A 21830-nucleotide genomic window follows, 5' to 3' on the forward strand; every position below is an offset into this window, starting at 1 on the left:
AAATATGACAATGTTTTCCCATATTTCCCGACCCTGTAAAGCTCCTTCCAAGATGAGAGTAAACATTTATCCTGAATCTACAAACCACAGATGACTCACGTTGGCAGAGAGGGTAGTTGAAGTAGCCCGGTGCACACTGGTCGCACTCGTAACCTTGGAAACCACTCCGGCACACGCTGTGACCGGTCACCAAGTCACATGACCCATCCAGACAACCGGGACCTGAACACTGACAGCCTGCAGGCACACACACACACACACACACACACACACACACACACACACACACATAAATTAAACAGCAGCAAAACACACCAATAAATCACGTTTCTTTTTTATTTTATTAAGAGATTACTATGTGTTTGTTTAACAGCTCTACCAACGAAGTGTAAAACTATTTACTGTGATTGACGTAGCTTAGCGGAATGCTGTTTATTCAGGAGTGTGTGTGTGTGTGTGTGTGTGTGTGTGTGTGTGTGTGTGTGTGTGGCTGTTTCTGGGTGGTAAACCTACACAGGTTAAATAAACAAGCTGATAAATAAAGCTACCTTTGTTTGTATTTTTGTCAGTGTGTTTTTGAGCAGAACAAATGGGCCACAACTCATTAACCTCAGCTGTGAACGTGTTGCAGTGAAGAACTCTGCATCCTGGAGGTTTCAACACACTCCTCATTTAAAGCTCACTCATGTTGATTTGATGACTTTGAGTTTCATCTTTTACAAGCTCATGAATTTTTGTGACAGAAACTGTCAACACTCAAAGTCCACTACACATCACAACTGATTCATTTTCACATCAGCTTCAAAAGGGCTTTTCTGTCCAAAATCAGCATCACATGTTGTATGTCATTCTTACTTTTATAATGAAACAAGACACATCTTCACAGGTTTTGTTCATCCATTGCACTTCACTCAACCTCATAATACTTGCACTTCACTGTATTTGTACATGTGTTATGTCTTTTTATTCTTTAAAAACCAGTCTACAAATACTGTGTAAGTGAAAAGTGTCCATCACCAAATTAGAGGAACGTTGTTAGGAATGAAATGTGTTTATCCACCGTGCAGCTGCTCCTATGATCACAAAATCTGATTATTTTCAGATTCCACAGGTTGCATTGAAGTGTGACACACGTATTAATGTGAATGTGTCTGTCCAGTTAACCATCTCTCACCCTGACAGTTGAGTCCGTAGAAACCGGGAGCGCAGGTGTCACAGTGGTCTCCGGTGAAACCTGGTTTACAGACGCAGGTCCTGGTCCGGGGATCCGGCCTGCAGGAGTTATCCACAGTACCGGCTGCACTGCACTCACAGTCTGCAGAGAGAGGACACCAACAAAGTTTTGCTCTCAGTGATGCTTCTTGTCAACAAAGTTATTTAACTTTTGATACGGAGAGCAGCTGATTAAAAGTAGCCAAAGTTATTCTCTGTGATGAGAATGCATCTCTGTTCTGCTTTCATTTGTTTTGGATTCTCCAGCTTATCACTTTACACTGAAATTCCATTCATGTCACACCGATTTTCCCAAAACATCTGAATTACACCACGATCATCAACAGCTGAACAGGTGAGAGGAGAAGATGGGAACTCACAGATACAGCATGAGTGAATATCATCAGAAGTTGTCACATTATATTATATTGTAATTTAGAAGAGTGGGACCTTCTTTCACATTTCTGCAATGAAATGCTCTGTGGAGGGTTTTTTTCTCTGAGCTGAACCCGTTCCATAAGCATTATTAAATAATAATATTTGTTGCAACTCTTTGCAATGGTTTACTTACTTGAATAAGACCCAAGAAGCAGGAAAACACACAAAGGACACGAGAACAAAACAGAAAGAAAGTCTTACTGATGATCTCTCCTGCAGGTTTGGCCTCGCCATTGTTGTTGTTGGAGGGATATGTGGGGATGGCTGACGGAGAGAGAGAGAGATTAGAAACCAGGAAAATAAATCAATATGAAGCTTTTAGGCATGGTGGATGTGAATGTGTTGCGTCAGACATTGTCTTGCGACTCACGGTAACAGTCGGGGAAGTTCATGAAGCCGGTGGCGCAGGAGTCGCAGTTCTCTCCGGTGTAGTTGGGTTTGCAGAAACAGCGACCGGTCAGATCCTCACAGGTGCCATCGGTAAACTCTGACTGACAGCTGCAGCCTGCAGAGAGGAAGAGGGAGGTAGAGGAACAGGAGGAAGAGGAGGGGGACACAAACCAGCAGAGGAAGATGATGAAATAGGATATTTTAGAGAATGCTAGATATTTCATTTGCATGTGAATGCTTTGTGTCCGTTTGACAGACCGCTGCCACTTACGTGAGCAGGCCAGTGGGGATTCGATGGCGTGGTCAGGTGACCTGTAGTAGGTGGGGATGCAGCGCTCACAGTTGACTCCAGTGGTGTGATGCTGAAAGGGAAGAGTTTCCATAAACAGAGAGTGTTCATGATATAAAGACGTAAATGAGACAGATCACAGAGACAATGTTTATTCTGTATATTATGTACACAAGTTGAAGAATTTGAATTATGAGACACTTCAGTACGACAGCTTATTGTAAGTACTAAAATACACGGAGCTGTGGGAGGGTGGGAATGAGATTCAAGGGGTAAATTTACACCAAATAAATGTACAAGAATAAAACTCAAATCAGCATGTATTGCTGAATCAGATTACAAAGTATAATTTCATTAGGTCATCAACTGCAGACATAATACACGGCAAGCAGAGGCGTCTGCTTTAATGAGATTAATCAGTGATGTGTGTCCTTGTTACGTTGTGATAAAAAACAACAACATTATTTTTCATTAGCATAGTTTTGTTCTCTGTGACTTTCATCTAAAGGAATGTCCTCTTTATTTTCATGTATATTTATGAGAATATTTAAATGTGTTCCCCATGAAATTATGATTTTAATCTCAGATAATAGATAGTAGATTTAATTCTAAATAATATCCATGTTTTTTCTCAGAATATCACCGTCCTGTCTTGGCACCGTAATTACTATTTTATTTAACCTGCAATGGCTCTAAGACCTCACCGTACTTCAGACAACATCACAGAATACAAAGGTCAAATAATTACATTCATCTCATTTTGCCATTCTTTGAAGATACAGAAGGAACATGAATAACAGTCACTTGGTGGGGAATAACAATAATATTACCTGACAGTTGAGGCAGACTCCTCCTCCTCTGTTGTGTCCGTGGACATCGATACTGCCTCTCTTCTGATCCACCTCGGGGTCGTAGTAACAGTCGAAGGAGTGACGGTGACAGTTACACGCTGGAACACAAACACATTCAACATGGAACACAGTTAAAAAAGGTCATGGTCATAAAAAACAAATAATAATACAATGAATCTACACTGGGTTCATTGTGTGAATTGGGGGATACATCTGAGCAAATGTATTATTAGTGCCTATGATTAAATTACGATTATTTTACATACATGGATTATTTGTCAGCCTGATGTTGATTTACATAACATTTTCATAAATGGCAAAAAACCCAACTCAAACTGCAAGTCGAGAGACATGAAGCAGGACAATAAATAATAATAAATAAAACAAAAGTAAAACAGAAACAAGAGAGTGAAAGAAAACAAGAAGTAAGTTAATGCATAGTAACTAGGAGTGGGTAAAAATATCTATACGGCAATATATCGCGATACTTTTCCGCCCAATACAATATCGATTTTTCAACCCCAAAGATCAATTAAAAAAAAAAAAAAAAGATTAATGTTTAGACATGTTGTGAAAGCAGTATTTTATCATTTTTTCATTTTATTTACAATATTTATTCCAGTGAATTTCATGGGAATTAATGAAATGGAGAGGCTGTTTTGAATGAAATAGGTTTGACTCAATTTGTCCTCTGATTAATATCATCTGATGTATACAGGTACTTGTGTTTTCATCTTTATTTACATCGCGATGTCATGATAATGTAATACGTATCGTATCGGGACCAAAGTAACGTGATACGTATCGTATCGTGACCAAAGTAACGTGATACGTATCGTATCGTGACCAAAGTAACGTGATACGTATCGTATCGTGACCAAAGTAACGTGATACGTATCGTATCGTGACCAAAGTAACGTGATACGTATCGTATCGTGACCAAAGTAACGTGATACGTATCGTATCGTGACCAAAGTAACGTGATACGTATCGTATCGTGACCAAAGTAACGTGATACGTATCGTATCGTAACCAAAGTAACGTGATACGTATCGTATCGTGACCAAAGTAACGTGATGCGTATCGTATCGTGACCAAAGTAACGTGATACGTATCGTATCGTGACCAAAGTAACGTGATACGTATCGTATCGTGACCAAAGTAACGTGATGCGTATCGTATCCTGACCAAAGTAACGTGATACGTATCGTATCGTGACCAAAGTAACGTGATACGTATCGTATCCTGACCAAAGTAACGTGATACGTATCGTATCGTGACCAAAGTAACGTGATACGTATCATATCGTGACCAAAGTAACGTGATACGTATCATATCGTGAGGTTCTTGCCAATACTCACCCCTAATAGTAACTAATAACTATAGTTGTAAATGTCTGTTTAATGGACCCTGGTATCATTTCTCTGCTGTTCAGATGATCATCTAAATGCTTAATTTCTTCTTCAGTGACACGATTGTTTGATGCAGCTCAGCCATTAATCTCTGGCTGCTCTGTGAAGTCGCTTCAAACGTAGTTGCCGTTGTGAAACCTGTTTCCCTGTCAGGTGTTCATTCAGCTGGGTGGGAGATTATTACACTCTCTGCTGAGGATCATATTCAGATTGTTTTCAAACCAAATCCAAAAAGAAAGAAATGAGAGAAGCTGTAATTAACACCAGACAAGCTTAATCATTTCCTGACGTTTGTTGGAAGTCAGGCATCAGACACTTTGTAGTTTGAAGTAGAAATAAGAAGATTGGGGAGTTTTTATGAATCATAAAAGGGTTATTTCATGTCTAATTACAGTCAGTGATCACAGACTGGTGCCATCTCTTACTATGTTACACTATTGAAGTTTTTTTTTTTTTTTTAAGAATCTGTTCATTCAAAGAGTCTAGAACAAACACAAAGCTGAAATGGTTGATTTTAACACCTTGTATGTTAACACAGGGTTGCATCTTAACATCTCCCTACATACACATATGACAATGACACACATGTATTTAATATATGTGTGTCATTTTTTTAACAGTGATTTGGACAAAAACAATTCTAATAATGAGATTATCATTTGAAAATCAAATGGATCCAGGTTTAAATATACATTCATCCTCTAAAACTAAACATCCTCTTTGGAGGTGGAGGGTTGAAGACACGACTATCACGCAGACAAACATCGTATTTTGATATATTAAATAGAAATGCAAATGTTTGTTTTAGCTTCATGTGTGTTTTCTTTTCCCCAGGGGACTAGGTGCAGGACGGTGTCGTGGGCCGGCTTGTCATCACCGTGAGCAGGACTTGTGTTTGTGTTTGTGTTTGTGTATCGGATTCTTTTGATTATATGAATAAAGAGGAACCGGAACACCCCAAACTTGACCTCTCCATTGTACATGTACACACAGTGTACGGAGATTGCATTCATACTTTAACTTTATCTAAGATAAAGAAAAAGGACAACATGCTTAAGATTCACACATAAACTCCAGACCAACGTTTGCTCTTCATACACAGTGAAACCTTGATATAGAGCTTTTTACTCTTATCTGACCCTCAGCGCCTGAGAGGTGCCGGCTGAATAAACCAGCACTCCTTATCCTCCAGCTCCGATAGCACTGAGTTCTACTGTTTGAAGCTGTTTTTCTAGACATGAGGCACAATTGACTGTTTTTTCCTTTCTTGACACCAACCAACCATAAGAAAACAAATCTAAAAGGGCCTCTAAATGTGAGTCAGTCAAGTGACGAGAAACTTAACGGACCAGAATAACTCGTGAACAGAGAACAAAGTTTTCTCTCCATTGTAGCAAAAATAAAAGACTATTTATTTTGGTCGCATTAAACAGCCTCAGCTGACTTGTGGCTTTGACAGAGCTGTTGTGGATCAGACTCGTGGGATATGTTAATGTTCACACGTCTTCATGTTCAATTTCAGACAGCTCATATTTGCTCAATCTCTGTAGCACCCTGATAGTCGGCCACAAACCTATTGTAGTTCGCTATGGAAGCTAACATTTGAGCTTCGGCTCCTAACGTTACTTAATGCAACCTGCATTAACGTTAACTGTTAGCTCCGTTATTTGACCAAGGACAACCGACTGCTAACAGCAAATCATTAACTATTAACTCGCTCTCCTCCTGCCGATGTCAACACTAATGTGTTGGTCACAATGTAGCATGTTCATGGGAAAATAGGGTGCAAGAGAATGTTTAACCGCAGGTTGATAGTAGTTTGTGATAAACAGGATGTACAGATCTGCTAGCGAGTCCTTTGTAGCATAAACGAGCCGATAAGTGACATGATAACGTGATATTGGGGCATAAACTCATGAGATGGCGAGGCAGCAAACACCTGCATCTCCCTCTATCTGCCGTTTCATATCACGTTGCCCTTTGGCGACCCTTTTGCCATCGTGATACTCGTGTTGTTCCTTGTTAAATATAACTGCAGCTTTGATAACAGACGCTCGCACATGTAAATATAACCGGAGCTTTGATAATGACAGACTGCAGCAGGACCCGAGCTTTTAGCTGGTAGTCTTTGTGAAATGCTACAAATGGCCGATCGATGTTTTGGACTTCAAGTGTGTGTGTGTGTGTGTGTGTGTGTGTGTGTGTGTGTGTGAGCAGCGCTAACACTGCAGAACATGTGTCTGTTCAGCTTCACTCAATTAAGGCCAGCTCGTTCTGTTGAACCAACACATGAAAGAAAACACATTCCTCTGCAGGGATCACTGATTAAACGGTGTGTGTGTGTGTGTGTGTGAGAGAGAGAGAGAGAGAGAGAGACCAAGCATGAGTTCTTCCATGAGTGCATCAGTGCGTACGGTATCAGGACCACTACTCACGTTCACACTCGTTGGCTCTGTAGGTCGTGGCCGGTTTCCATGGTAACTGGTTGTATCCTTGGCAACACTGGTTACAAGACAGGCCACAGGTGTTGTGTTTACAGTCACACTGTAACCTATAAACAACAACAGCAACAGTATGAGTCAAGAAAACAAAAGATACACACACACACACACACACACACACCCATGCACCCATCTCCGATGTTAACATCCCCTACTGCTTCCCTGCTACTGTCACATCAAAGGGGGAGAGAGAAAGACAGAGAGAGAGAGTGACAGAGAGTCAAAAGAAAAGAGAAAACTGGAAATGGACCCCCCAACAAAGAAAGAGTTAATCTTCCTCCTTCATCGACCGGCGGCTGACTGCTTCACCCCAGCTTTTAATCGGATTAGTGTGTAAACCTGCGGCCTGCCGAGTGTGTCCAAAACACAGCAGGGAGAGAGGAGAAACTCCCTTAATGCCATTCTGTCGTCTCTGAGTCCTCTTAACCGGTCAAGGCGAGACAAACACAGCGGTTTTTACTGTGGCTTCAGTTTGATTTCAATTCATAAACCACCTTTTAAGCTTGAGTTTGTGCTGTTTTTTAATATCACCATGCATTTAACTATTGAAGGACAACAATCTTAATAATAAAGTCACTTTGTATTTGAGAGGTTTGAAGCATTTAAAACGTGTCTTTAGGGGGCTGCTCTGCTGTGTGTGTGTGTGTGTGTGTGTGTGTGTGTGTGTGTGTGTGTGTGTGTGTGTGTGTGTGTGTGTCACTGCACTCTGGTCTGTGCTGATAACATGTCTGTGTATTGTGTTTCAACAGGCTCATTGTGTTTCCAGCTTTCACCTTTCCTATCAGATCCATTCATTCAGTCTCTCTCTCTCTCTCTCTCTCTCTCTCTCTCTCTCTCTCTCTCTCTCTCTCTCTCTCTCTCTCTCTCTCTCTCTATCTTACACTACTTAATTCACATGCTCAACCATGCATCCCACTGCTCTCTCACTCTCCAGCCTCCTTTCCTTTCCTCCCTGGGCGATCAGCTCCTTTCGAGCGTTTCAGGAAATGAATTTCAATGGACGGTTTCCATCCAAATTCAATACTTCCTGGTTTCCAGCGTTAGTCGTGGAGCAGCAGCTTCCTGGCCGAAGCAGAGTAAACCTGGTCATCACTCAAAGGTCTATAAAGCTGAATTTCACTTTTTGATTTATAGTTCTATAGTTATTTTTATAGAATGAGTTTCTTCATTGATTATTTCCTATATGACGTATTATCCATCGATAGAACTCCACCTCACTGAAACAGGAAAGCAAACAGAGAGAAGCTCCCCTGAACTTGTGAACTTAGAAAGCACCGTTTTAGAATATCTAACTATCCTTTTTTTTTATCCTGCACTGTCTCAGTCAAGTCCGGAACATGCAAATTATGAGAAAAATATTAAGACAAGGTCCCTACAGTGAATATCGGATCTTTTGACATCAGCCGTGCAGGAAATGAGATCATGGAAGAACTCAAATGGCAAGAGAGTCGAGCGAGATTTCTGAGAAACCTGCAATCGTTCTCTTAATCGCTTGTCCAACAGCCAGGTCGTTGATTGTACGGACTAATATTAGCCATCGTAAACTGTAACCATGGCTTTCCCCAAAAGCTGCTTATGAAATAAAAAGCTAATATAATAATAATATAAATAGCTTATTGGTTTTTGACCAGTTTTCTCACCCCTTCAGTGTTATATAAGATAAGATTATTCTTTATTAGTCCCACAGTGGGGACATTTGCAGGGTTACAGCAGCAGAGGATAGAGGATAGCGCAAAATACAATAAAAAAATACTAAAATAATAATGGAATATGTACTATGGGAAATGATCACATCGCCGTAAATGTTCTCCTCTCTAAAAGACTTTAAAAGAATCACAAATTTAAATCTGAGGATGTTTGATTGTGAATTAGACTATTTGTATATTGATTTTTACATCGGTGCTTCTTCTCACTAACGAACAGAGCAGGTCGGTCTCTCCCCCATAATGCCGTCTGTTTCGTGGCCTTCAAACTGTTTCTCTGTCGTGATTATCGTACAGCGGATCAGTCAAACAGCTACAGGTCCAACCTTTAAACACAGACCTCCAGTCAGCAGGCCCGCTGTCGTCTATTACACACCTGCTGGATATATAATGACGTTAAACAAAGTCCAGCATTGATGTTAGTTTTCAGATCTGCATTCCTTCGCTCTGACATGAAGCAGACATCTCCACAAGCTTGATGAGGTCAGGTGGGATTTATTTGAATTCCTCGTGCCATGTTCCCATCAATCAAACACCCGTCTGCGTGAAACAATTATTAAAAACAGGAACTGTATGACCCGAGAGATGAAGAATATTTGGCACTTTGTGATAAAAGTATAAACCACATTTCAAGAGGAAATCAATCCACATACTTAGTGTTTAAAACACCAGAATCCCCTCTGGATCACATATTTATATTCACTGCAATAACACAGCTATAATTCTTGAAATGCCAGTTCCAAAGCAGAGATAATATTTGAAGAGTATTTAAACACTTTGAAAGGGTTCATGTGTCAGTGATTGCTCTTTCCACCGAGGTTAATCATTCTGCTGCGTGTAAAATACCCAGATGAGTCACAAATTAAATACCGTCTCAGTCTATTCTTTGGTAAAACAAACAGCTGTGTCTAAAGGTGAACTGTGTCTGATTGTGAAGAACACCTGGGACAGAAAACTGTGTGTATTAACAACCGCTCTCCTTTCCACTCACACCTCCCTTCTGATCTCTGCTTTCTAACTCTTACTCTCTCTATTTCTTTTAGGCCTTTATTAACATTTAGATGAGTTTCTGAATGACTGTTTTGTTCTAACAAGGGCTGTATTGCAACTGTGTGATAATCCTAATAACCACTGTTGGTATGAAGGGCTGTTGATGCTAGCTTTTATTCACTTTACCATACAATGTTCCCACTGTGACTAAAAACAATAGTTGTTACTGTATGTTTCTCGTTTGTTATTCTCCATTCCAAAATACTCTTTAAAATAGCAACAGAAACGTTTTTATTTGTTTTAACTTATTATGAGGGTTACACAATGTAATGGCTATAGAGCAATGACATCATCAGCGGTTAGATCGGTTCCCTACAAGCAATGCTTTAACTATGAAAGGCTCCATTTAAAAGAAGTGCATCAACTGCTGCAAAACCAAAAGGCTTGAGTGTTGCCTGGTCACTATAGGCAGCTATCCCCAGTTACTAAGTATCAAAGCAAGTTCTTTGCAGTGATTTTCTCTGGCAGCAAAAATGGAAAGTGGATGGTGGAACAACCAAAGTAAATGTACAACTTGTCCTATGATGGTAGCTGCTACGCTCTGAGGAAAACAGATCCAGCCACCACAATAATAACACTTGGTAGTAGTTTTGTTAATACACATTTATGTCATTTGACATATTTCTGTGATATCACGCTGCACCTGTACCAACCGACTTCCTTTGGGAAACTCTGCAGAGCTGTAGTTCATAGTTTACCATCATCTAAACTAGAATTACTGCAATCATTTATAATAAGTTACATCCGTCTGTCCAAATTGTCATCACTTCATTGTTTAAACCTATTTGGCATTCTTTTCTGTAACCTTTGACCTTTTAATCAGCTCATCCTGAAGTCCAAGTGGATATTTGTGCCAAATTTTAAGAAATTCTTTCCTACTTATCTCTCTCCGCAGCTCCTTCCTCTTTATGCTTCATTATCCTGACACCCAAAGGAAAAGTCTGTTTGCTTTTTGAACCCCACGTACACAATCACTTAACACACACACACACACACACACACACACACACACACACACACACACACACACACACACACACACACACACACACACACACACACACACACACACACACACACACACACACACCAGCGGTGCTAATGATTACTCCAGATGTAGCCTCACCTCTCGGAGCTCTGATCCTGAACTGGAGGTGATGCAGCAAAGTGAAACCAAATGAACAAACTATGTGGACATACAATACACACCAAGCAGCCAGCCGGCAACTCTATGATCTAACTGCTGCAAATACATGGAAACAAAATCAGGCGTAACTTGTGTTTTGCTTATTTATCCTCCTCCTGCTTGTTAAGTGGAAACATTTTTGAAATTAAGTATTTATTACTTCATTATTAAGAATACAGTTAAATATTATTATAATTACACACTTAACTCCAATTGTTTTACCACCTGTATATGGATGTTTATAACCAGATGAGTAAAATGATCATAGACTATATCATCGATGTTGACTTATATTTTCACTCTAGACTGCAACTATTGGAACCAACCAATGCAAAGTCCCCGATGAGCCATGACACTTTTACAGTAAATTCAGGCCCTGCTGAGCATCATTTAAACACTCTGGTTACATGTTCAGTAAACCTCTATTATTCCCATGACGTCTACAAAATAAACACACATTCACTGTATGGAGATCACGGTCTACGTCACACAATTCCTTACCCTTACAAGCATGTACAGTGAAATACAGCTTCAGTGGGTGATAATGGTACCCAATTTATTCTCAGGAGATGAGTATCAATGTGCTTTATAACCATAATCTCCAGAACCCCCCCTAATCCTGTATGAAGGGTGTGAAGCCAGGAGTCCCTCAGGTTGACTGTGCTGTACATCAGCCTGCAATACATTATCATGCCAGTATAAACACACTCTGTTGTGTAAATATAGACCTCTGGTGCCACAAAGAGATTCAAGCTCACATTCTGTATGAAAATCCAAAAATAGAGCCATTACAACACCACTGTGTATGTTAGACTGAATTATACATAATTGTGTTGTGGAAGACACTAATTCCACCGTCTCCTTACAATTTGTTTGAATCTGTAAGTGGCAGTAACATAAGACAAGCAAGCTTTACAAAGCCTGGGATATTTGAATCGATCATTTTACTTATGCAGGCAGATGGACTTCATAAGTTCATGAGTTTTCATGTCTGGGGGAGAAGGTCTGTTGCATTAACGTGTGAAGATGTGTGTGCAAGCAGGTATGTGAACGTATACACACACACACACACGTTCTTACAGTAACGACCGGGGCCCCACCGAGCTATTACAAACACCCATGAAACACACACAGTCCTCCAGCTACATCTGTCTGCCACAAACACAGCGGACACGCAGAGGACACGAGGTCAAGTTGAATTTCAGCCGTTTAAACACAGACCTGATGGAGTGACTGAGGCTGAACTCTGCTCTGCTCAGCATCAACGATACAGACGCAAACACAGCATTGGGAGGGTGACACGTGGAGAATTATTGCAGTCTGCTTACAGTGTTACAGCAGATCTGAGAGTCTCGCCTCGGGAATCCACACCAAACGAATTTCAACACCAAACACACGATACATTTTGGGCTGATAATGTCAATTAATAATATGTTTGTCTGCTGCCTGATGTGTCACTTTATCATTCATCTCCATCCAGGCTAACGTTGCAAAGGTCAGTCAGTACATTTCCAGAAAAGTTCCAAGGGAAGTTAAACTCGACAGAAAATGTACCTTTTATTAGAGAACGTATTTGTGGTTAAAAGAAAATAAATAAATGTTTTTTATGGGGATTTCTGATGGGATGTTTTTGTTAAAGATATGATAATTTAATTTATTTTTTTCCATCTTGAATTTTTTCCATCTTGCAATTGAAGTTGCTGTTCGACACCTCTGTATCTTTTTGCTGCACAGAAAGTCAAATGATCTCCACATCTAGATTATTTGGCATCAATGTGAAGCCAAAGTGAACAGTTTTATCACTGAGGTACAGATATATATTTTCTTAGTTAGAAAAAAGACAGAAAAAACGCCTCCCAGCAGCAGTATATTCTCCTCCATTGTACATCTAAATACCTGACAATCCCAGAACCCCCCCCCCCCCCCCAACACAACATTCTCTCCTCCCTCTCAAATCCCTCCTTTCCTCCCAAATTCCCAAATCGCTCATGTGCAACAGCAAGGAAGGAGCTCCATCAAGGGCTTTACAAGAGACGGAGACAGAGAACTTATATTAATAGGCAGATACGTGACTGTTCATGCCTTTTGTGCCTGTGTGTATGTATGTGTGTGTGTGTGTGCGTGTGTGTGTGTGTGTGTGTGTGTGTGTGTGCGTGATTCAGATCCCCCACAGCCTGCAGGTGGTTACACACACACACACACACACAAATGCTACTACTCATGCAATACACACATATTATTAAATTAAACACATACTACCCACTTCCACTTCTCACGAGACACCTATACTTATGTTGAAATACACACACACACACACACACACACACACACACACAAACACACACACACACATCCTTGGGTTAAACAGGCTCTGTCTTGTAATTCCGCTCCAACAATTAAAAAAAAAGAGAGTTTATTCATATAGAAGTTGAAATCATAAATCTTTCCTCATCACCTCCAGTTGTTTCAGCTGCTCCAATGACACTAAATGAACGCAAGTCCACCTTAAAGGTCAGCCCACCTTAAGTGTTCCTGAGCCGGAGCTAACCTCCTTCACTTTAATTATCAGCTCTTCTGACAACAAGCAACGGGAACTTAGCTCGTCTCTAGTTGTAGCATTTATTCACCGACAAATAAGTGCCCACAATGCACTGCTACCTTCACGCTGTAAGGTTACTGCTGACTTCATACCACCGCCACACTCTCACTTCTCAACCGGACACTTGCTCACGTCAGTAATACATCGGTGGAAACACATTCTAGCAGCAGACAAACAGCTGACAACTTCACAGCTAAACTAAAGCTATTGTTGCAGCTGAGCGGCTTATTAGACTCAGTGATGAGAGGTTAATGTCACGTTGCTGCAGTGGTATCAGGTGTGGTTGGTTGTATCGGAGTAGATGTATGATCAATTACCCAACGACAACGTCTCCTTCTGGGCTTCTCACCACGGTCTGGGAGCCGACATGAGAAAGGCTTTAACACATGCTGAGTGTTGAGATGCTACTTTAAGCTTCAAGTGCTTCAGTGAAACAAAACAGTGTGTGCAAATCACTGCATGTTTATTGATTGTTCCATCTTGTTTTTTAATACTCAAACGACCCATCCAGAGAGCCAAACGTGTTAATTAAATGTGTTAATTCCACAAATGAATCCCCTCATGTGAACGCGTTAAGTTTGACAGCCATCATTTTAATACATTTCAGGTGTCATGGTGGTTCTATTAAGCCTTCATTTGTTCAGACTTGACTTGGTTTTTCTGTTTGAGATTTGACACTACTGGCATGCAGAAATTACAATTTAAACTCATTCCTTTCCTCCTTCGATTTATCGGCCGACTCATGTGTTGAAACCGATCTCACATATTATTTGCATCGCAGACGAGCAGGTATGTTGAAGTCTGCTCCAGGATATTCATTTAATAATGGAATTGCAGCATCGAGTGTGATTAAGTGTGTGTGTGTGTGTGTGTGTGTGTGTGTGTGTGTGTGTGTGTTGGTAAACACAGCAGGTTCTAAAAATGATTTATGTTATCATGGTGACTCGGGATGCCTGCTCCAACACACAGCCACATACCGTACACACACACGCACACACACACATACTGTACACACACACACATACCAAACACACACACACACATACTGTACACACACACACACACACACACACTTGCATCTTACTTGTAGGGGTCGTTGGGATCCTTGGCGTCGCAGGCCTCAGCGTGTCCGTTACACACACAGCGTCCTCCGATACTGATGTCTTTGATACTGTAGTAATACTGTAAAATAGAAACAATACACTATATGAGTTATTATCAACAACATGTTGTCATGCATCATGTTTTATTTAAAATAATAGTTTTGTGGAGACTAGAATGCTCTCTTGCCGAGAGTTGGATGAGAACAACAACATTCTGATGAATAATAAAGTCTGTAAACGGCGCCTCTAAAGTTCACTAATACAAACGTTACATCTTGCTTGTAAACTGCTGGTAAGCAGATTTTGTTAATCCTTTGAATGGATCCAGGTTAGAAATCCCCTTTTTCCAGGTTTTAAGTAAATGGTAACACTTTCCATGACGTCCATAATAATGCATTATAAACATACTTGAATTCTCCGAAGTCACACTGAAAGACAAACAAAAAAGCAGCCGTGGACCAGCAACTCCTTTGTTATGAAATTACAGTCTGGTGGATTTAAAGAGATCATAGATAACGGCTTCAGTTCTCCTTCCAAAAGAGGACAGGAAGGTAAGCAGTGAGGTGAGAATACATTTTATATCTAATTTTGGGAGGAATATACACATTTCTTTCAACAGTAAGTTAATCAATTAATCTCTTGAACTCAACTTAACCCAACAAGAGATTCTGAGTTTAGAGCTTGGAACTGTCAATGAAAGGTATATTTACGAGGAAGCTTTATTCTCGTCATCATCAACTATCGGTCCTAACTAACTGAATTACCCTGCGGGTGACAGTGGGGTCACGCAGCGCCTTGCCCATCAGGTGTCCCAACAGCGTGTTGGTTCTCAGGAAACGAAGCCTGATGTTGGTGGCCTTGGTGAAGTCCCTGAGGACTGGTGAGTAGGAGAAGTTCATGGCCCCGGGCCGACCGTTCACCAAGGACACGACGACCTGGGAGAGGAGGACAGAGGCTGCTTATCAGCTGACCGACAGGTGTGGGAATACAAACACCCTATAATTACAGCCTGGGAAAGTCCTACACATATCAGAGCCATGGTTTAGCTCGCTCTGTGTTTCTGTCGTATTATTAGTGTTTTATGTTGATGTACATTTTCAGTATAACAATAAAAAATAGCCATTTGGCACATTGACAGTTAAGCCTGGGTGATAATTCAATATGATCATTTATTGTCTTAAGTAATCGTATCATGTTGTCGAAAATGATAACAAGCACATAGTAACTTAATTAAATGTAGTACTTTATACTTTTCATTTGTTAAATATTGAATACACACAGAAGTACAAAACCAGGCTTTACCATGTGTTTTTTCATTGAGACTATTTATTTATTGAATAACAGAAACTATCCTATGATGTGACATATATGGTTATCAAGATTTGACATTACTTCATTTTCTGTGGGTAATTAATAGAAGAACTAGCGTATTGTTTCTGCTCTACAACTGTGGACAAAGACATTGAAGTACTTTAAAACACAAACGCACCTCTCCATTCTCCAGCGGGACGATACGGGAGTATTCGGTGGTGCAGACGATGTCATTATCATTGTTGATCCGCTCAATGGTCCTCTGTCCAAAACGCTCAATACAGTCGCTCTTGGAGGCTACACACACACACACACACACACACACACACACACACGAGAGAGAGCGTGAGAGGGAGAGAGAAAGGGGGAGAGAATGTAAAAGCATCTAATCAGTCACAACCATGTATTTGCAAACGTGTGAACATCCCGTCTGCAAAGCGTGAGGACTGTGAACCATCTTGAGGCCTTTTAATGATGCGCCTCAGTGTCATAATTAGAGGAGGGTCGCAGCTTTGTGGAGGGCTATATTTTAGCCAACAGTCCTCCTTAAATATACTACAGCTGCAATTTCAGCTTCAGAACAGCTGGAACATCATCAATCAGCTTCCACTGATTACACTAACTTACCCAATTCACAAATGATCACAACACAAAGATCGGTAAGACATTACCCGTTAGTCTTTATGATAGTTTTTCATAAGCTCTGTGACAGAGAAACATAAATATACACATCAGAAGCATAAAGGGTTCTGATGCAGGATGACAATCACCAAAACTGTCCAATCAGAAAGTTACTTGTCATTTTGTTTAACTTCATGCTGACAGGAATCAGACCAGAACTTGGTCCGGAACAAATAAACCCAAACACAGGTGTGAAAGCACCCTAAACGTTTAATCATACAAACATCAGCTGGTAGATCCGGCTTTAGAGAAATCCTGCTCAGCATTGAAAGAATAAAACCTTAAAAGTATGTTTGACGCTTGTTTAAGTCCCATTGTGTCTTTATGAAGAGACCGTGAACATTCCTGGAATAGTTTCACTTTATCTCGGGATTGTCCTTGACACAGAAGAAGAGTGAGAGACCAAGAAAACAACAGAGAGAAGAGGATTTGATTTTATAATGTTGAGATGTCACATCGGACCACTAACAGCTGCAGCAGATCAAACTGAGAAACGGTCAGCAACTCTGAGATTTACAGCTTGGAGGACAACAGTAATATACTCTCTACTATTTAACACCCACTGTCTGAAAAACACTGTGGATTACCAACCACACACACACACACACACACACACACACACACACACACACACACACACACACACACACACACACACACACACACACACTGAAGATGAGGCAGACCCCCCTCTGTCTCTTTCTCTTCTGCTCAGGTGAACACCAAGCTGTAACCTGTTGGCAGACATGCCTGGAATTCCCCTGCAGCCCACCTGGACTGACAGCTGCCACAGCCAATCAGCTGGCAGGTCTGATGTAATGATACCCCCCCTCCGACCTGACCGACAAACCAACCAACCGATCAGCCGCCTGGCCTCGGGGCTGCTGCTTCACTCTGAGATTAGAGGGAGAATTAAGCCGAACCCTGAGGGGAGGTTAGGAAAGCATGAAGTGATGCTGATGGAATTTGACTGTGTTTGCTCCTAAAAACCCAAACAGCTGGCGTCACACATATGTATGTATGTATGTATGTGTGTGTGTGTGTATGTATGTACGTATGTATGCATTGTATGGGGGAACAGATATGTGCGCTACTCACAGGCGAAGTACTGCCAGGGTTGGTAGGTCTGCCCAGAGTCCACGGATCTCTCCAGAACCCAAAGATCCGGACGGGGAGAGTTGGCGAACTTAATCAACACGTAGGCCACATGGAAGAGCTGCAGAGACACAGAGGAGAATCCACATGATTCACATATTCCAACGCAGTTAGGAAATATGGAAGGGATGACAAGAAATGATTGATAACTTTAACAATAAAAATGGCCTCATAAAAAACACATTAACAGCACAAACAGATGAATTCTGACACAACATTTGTTCTCTCATTGCTGCGCTGAGAAATCCTCTTCTAACAATTAATAGATTCATCATGATTATCCAATTCATTAGATTAGAATTTCATCGATACATTTGAGACCTGTCCAGGGTGTACCCTGCCTTCGCCCAATGATAGCTGGGATCGGCTCCAGCCCCCCCGTGACCCTGAATACAGGATAAGCGGTAGACAATGGATGGATGGATCTATACATTTGAAATGAGATGGTCTTATTAGGCCAGCAGCAAACCAATAAAGCCTATTTCTACTTCCTTATCCACACCTTCATGTGTCACGAGACAAATCTCATATGAGCAACTTTGTTTAACTTGAAGGTATCTCACCACTTAGTCGTAATGTATAAAGATATGATTGATCGGTGCAATTCATACACGGACACATCTGTCAACTGATTGCTCATGAGGGGGATCCATGAGAAGAGAGAAAGTTAAGAGAAAGGACATGAGGATAAAGTAAGGGACGGGATAAGGAAGGAAACTCTTAAACATAAGACATGAATCAGACGTGACTTTACCGTTGCAAAAAGGGAACGGGGGGGGGGGGGGGGGATGTAAAGGGTTAAAGAGAGGAGAACACTAGATGAGCCAAGTAAACGGTTGAAAGTGAAAAAGTGAGCTTCCAGCATCTAATAAAACCAGTGTCAGGAGGTCAACAGTTGACCTGTGAAGCTCCTCCCTTCCTGAGGGACGTCAAAACCAACTACAGTACGCCTGATCTGTTATGTCATGTTACATTTTAGGTTACACGTTTTTATCAAAAAGCTGATTCCTGTCAGTAATGAGCCCCAGATGCTCCTCCATTACACTCTCTGGCTGCTGCAGCCGCTTCTCTTTGTCATCCCGCGCTCATTTCCTGACAAAGGGCCCGGAGCTGGTTAGACAGCGATGACAAACTGCTCCCAGGGGCCCAGAGGAGCTCAGCTGTACTGTTTTGTCTGTCAGACCTTGAAATCGCTCCCCAGTTGAAACAGAACACACTGAAATAACAAGATGACGACACATAATAATATTAGAACTAATCAAATCAATTTTCACACCTGGGTGTGTGTTGAGGGATAATTTTTAACTGCAACATATGATTAATTAAATTTGATAGAAATGTCGTTGTGTACTTTGACAACTGCTTCAGTATGTTGTTTGTTGGGTCTCAAAAACTGACACTCATAGAAAAAGTGTGGTATCATTGATGAGTTCCATACCAATATGTTATCATCCACTAAAGAGATCTACTTTGTCTTGGAGGGGAGAGGGAGACGTATCTGACAGAGATCTGCACTTTTCTAATTTCTGTCTGCTTTTGATCAACTTGAAAAATGTTTTGGGAAGTTTTCGAGTGAAGACCATAAATGGCAACCTGCTTGGTTCGAGGTCAGTCACAGACTTGTTTTGCATGTCTCTCCCTCCCCTCACTTCCTGCCGTATCTTGAATTGAGGCGTGAAAACTCGACCCAAAGGGAGGAAGCAGCGCCACGAGACATGTTTCAGGTTATTCTGAAGGAAAGTTTTTACACCACTAGGGATTTGAGGGAAATCAGTGTTTTGCCTTTTGATTTGATGGCTGACAGCTGTAGAGATAGAGAGGGAGGTATGACATGCAGCACATGTCCCTGACTGGAACAGAGGACAAGGTGGTTATGTGGTATTTGTCTTCACTAGGAGGCAGATTTTTGACTTTTTGTGCACTTTTACTGTTGCATTGTAAACATTTTCTCCTATCAAATACTTAAACGTCCCTTTTCATCAAGATGTAACATTAGCGTTTACACTGGTCCCATCCACACGGAGGGTCAGTTCCAGGACCAAAATAATATGGTGTTAAATATTAAAAACAATAAACGTAATCCCTGAATGTTGAAACCAACCAACCTGTCTTCCTGTTATAATACGATGTAGCTCGGTTTTTGTCTCAACAGCAGAAATTAACACACGCACACTTTGATCATCCGTCATTGAAAGGACAGCCTGTGATCTCCACATTTCCTCCGTCTGACAGGCAGCTCTGTCAGAGGTGATGACAACACACACGCAGCACACAAACACATTACACACACACACTAAGACCTGCAAAAACTAGCACTATTATTACATCACTGAGGAATGCCAGAAGTGTGTGTTTCAGGCTGATGAATGAGGAAAATGGAGGAATGTTAACAGAAGAGACTGAAGTTCATCCATCCGTCTCCATCCGTCCAAACACTCATATTAGGTTTCTCCAAAGACAAAGACAACTCTATCATAATATTACAATGCTGCCACTTTGAAAAATGCTCGTTCCAGCATGAATTCCAGTCTCAGTCTGCAAGTTTTCATGGAATTAAGACGGTAGAAATGGAAATGTGCATTTCATTCCTCCACTCTGCTCCCATTCTGGTTTGTTTCTTATAAATTAAGAAGAAAAACCTGTCAACGCATAAGAAAAAAGAAATCATGGGAATGTGTGCCGTGTTGTTGAAGTTGAAGAAAACAAAAGCATCTATTTGTGTGTCTGAAGGAGATCTAAAGGACAGGAAACTGAAAGTGAGGCCCCTACATGTCCCTGGGGACCAAATATATTGAAAGACAAATCCAGAAACATTTCTCTGGTTCCAGGGTTAAAGTTTGACCAGCTCAGGGAGCGACCTGAAGTTCAGAGCAGATCCTTTGAACCCAAGACTTTGATTCTAAACGAAAACACATCTGCTCTGAACTTCAGAGCTGTATGACAATCTACAGCTATTATATCACGTTTTCATTGTAGTGAAAGGAGGATAAAGCCGAATGAAAAACATCAGTTTCATTGTAAAGGCAACGATCCACTTCACCTACATTTGCAGGTATTGTCACCAAACTTTTCCCTACAGCTACAATTTCTGAACACCTCTACATCTAATTTAAGAAGAGCCATTTTGGATTTCCATCCAAAATGCCTGACATCCACGCATGAATTAACTTTAGCCAAATCACCGAAAACCTGCTCAAACAAACTGGAAAATTACAGAAACCATCCTGCCTTGGCCTCTGTGTGAGACTCATATCGTGGTGTGCGTCTGTGGAAGCTAATGTATTGTTCTTTTTTTAAATGCATTTAAAATTGTAATCCTGCTAGTAATCCTGAATAGCAATAATCAGATTACATCTTTATGTCTGTAACAGATTACAGGTTATTGGTGTATCTTAATTATGTAGCGTCTTTCCATGTATTTCTAAACAAATGGACCAAATGTAAAATCTATCCATGAAATTGAGAAATCTAGAATATATTTACAATTTACAAATTCTTAGTTTTTATTTCAAATGTTGTTTTTTCCTGTTTTTGTCAATCAAGACAAACGGGCCAGTGTCACTTGTTGCTTTGGTCTGGATGAGTGGAGAGAGTCCGTAACATCACGGCCTCAGGTTTAGCAATGTATTACACACACACACACACACACACACACACACACACACACACACACACACACACACACACACACACACACACACACACACACACAAACAAAAGGTTTTGCTGACCCCCTTTTTCTCTAACACACACACGCCCCTCTACAGGATTTATGGATTAGTGGCGGCCTCCCAGATCAGCCTCCCTGAATTGGCTGTCAATCCCATCAATTACACTGCCGTTGCTGTGGCAACGGGCAGCCAGCAACAGGTCAAACTATAGGGGTTAAGAAACTGATGGAGAGAATAACAAAGATATTGGAAGAAATCACTACATGAAGAGGGGCAGA

The 21830-nt window shown here is 40.9% G+C and overlaps 1 protein-coding gene across 2 annotated transcripts in view; it reads right to left on the minus strand.

The window, feature by feature from the left end:
* The window catches only part of lama5 (laminin, alpha 5), a 90462-nt gene that overhangs the window by 38826 nt on the left and 29806 nt on the right, over positions 1–21830 (minus strand). For both annotated transcript variants that reach the window (XM_084016215.1, XM_084016214.1), the window contains exons 3-13: positions 17825–17942; positions 16224–16342; positions 15499–15669; positions 14716–14813; positions 7028–7143; positions 3160–3278; positions 2312–2402; positions 2021–2155; positions 1852–1914; positions 1175–1315; positions 100–237 (exon numbers count right to left, since the gene is read on the minus strand). In XM_084016215.1, the coding sequence (XP_083872341.1) occupies positions 100–237; positions 1175–1315; positions 1852–1914; positions 2021–2155; positions 2312–2402; positions 3160–3278; positions 7028–7143; positions 14716–14813; positions 15499–15669; positions 16224–16342; positions 17825–17942 (1309 nt within the window). The remainder of the gene's footprint in view (positions 1–99; positions 238–1174; positions 1316–1851; positions 1915–2020; positions 2156–2311; positions 2403–3159; positions 3279–7027; positions 7144–14715; positions 14814–15498; positions 15670–16223; positions 16343–17824; positions 17943–21830) is intronic.

The sequence above is a fragment of the Eutrigla gurnardus genome, assembly GCF_963514095.1.
Source record: "Eutrigla gurnardus genome assembly, chromosome: 8".
NCBI classification, from domain to species: domain Eukaryota; kingdom Metazoa; phylum Chordata; class Actinopteri; order Perciformes; family Triglidae; genus Eutrigla; species Eutrigla gurnardus.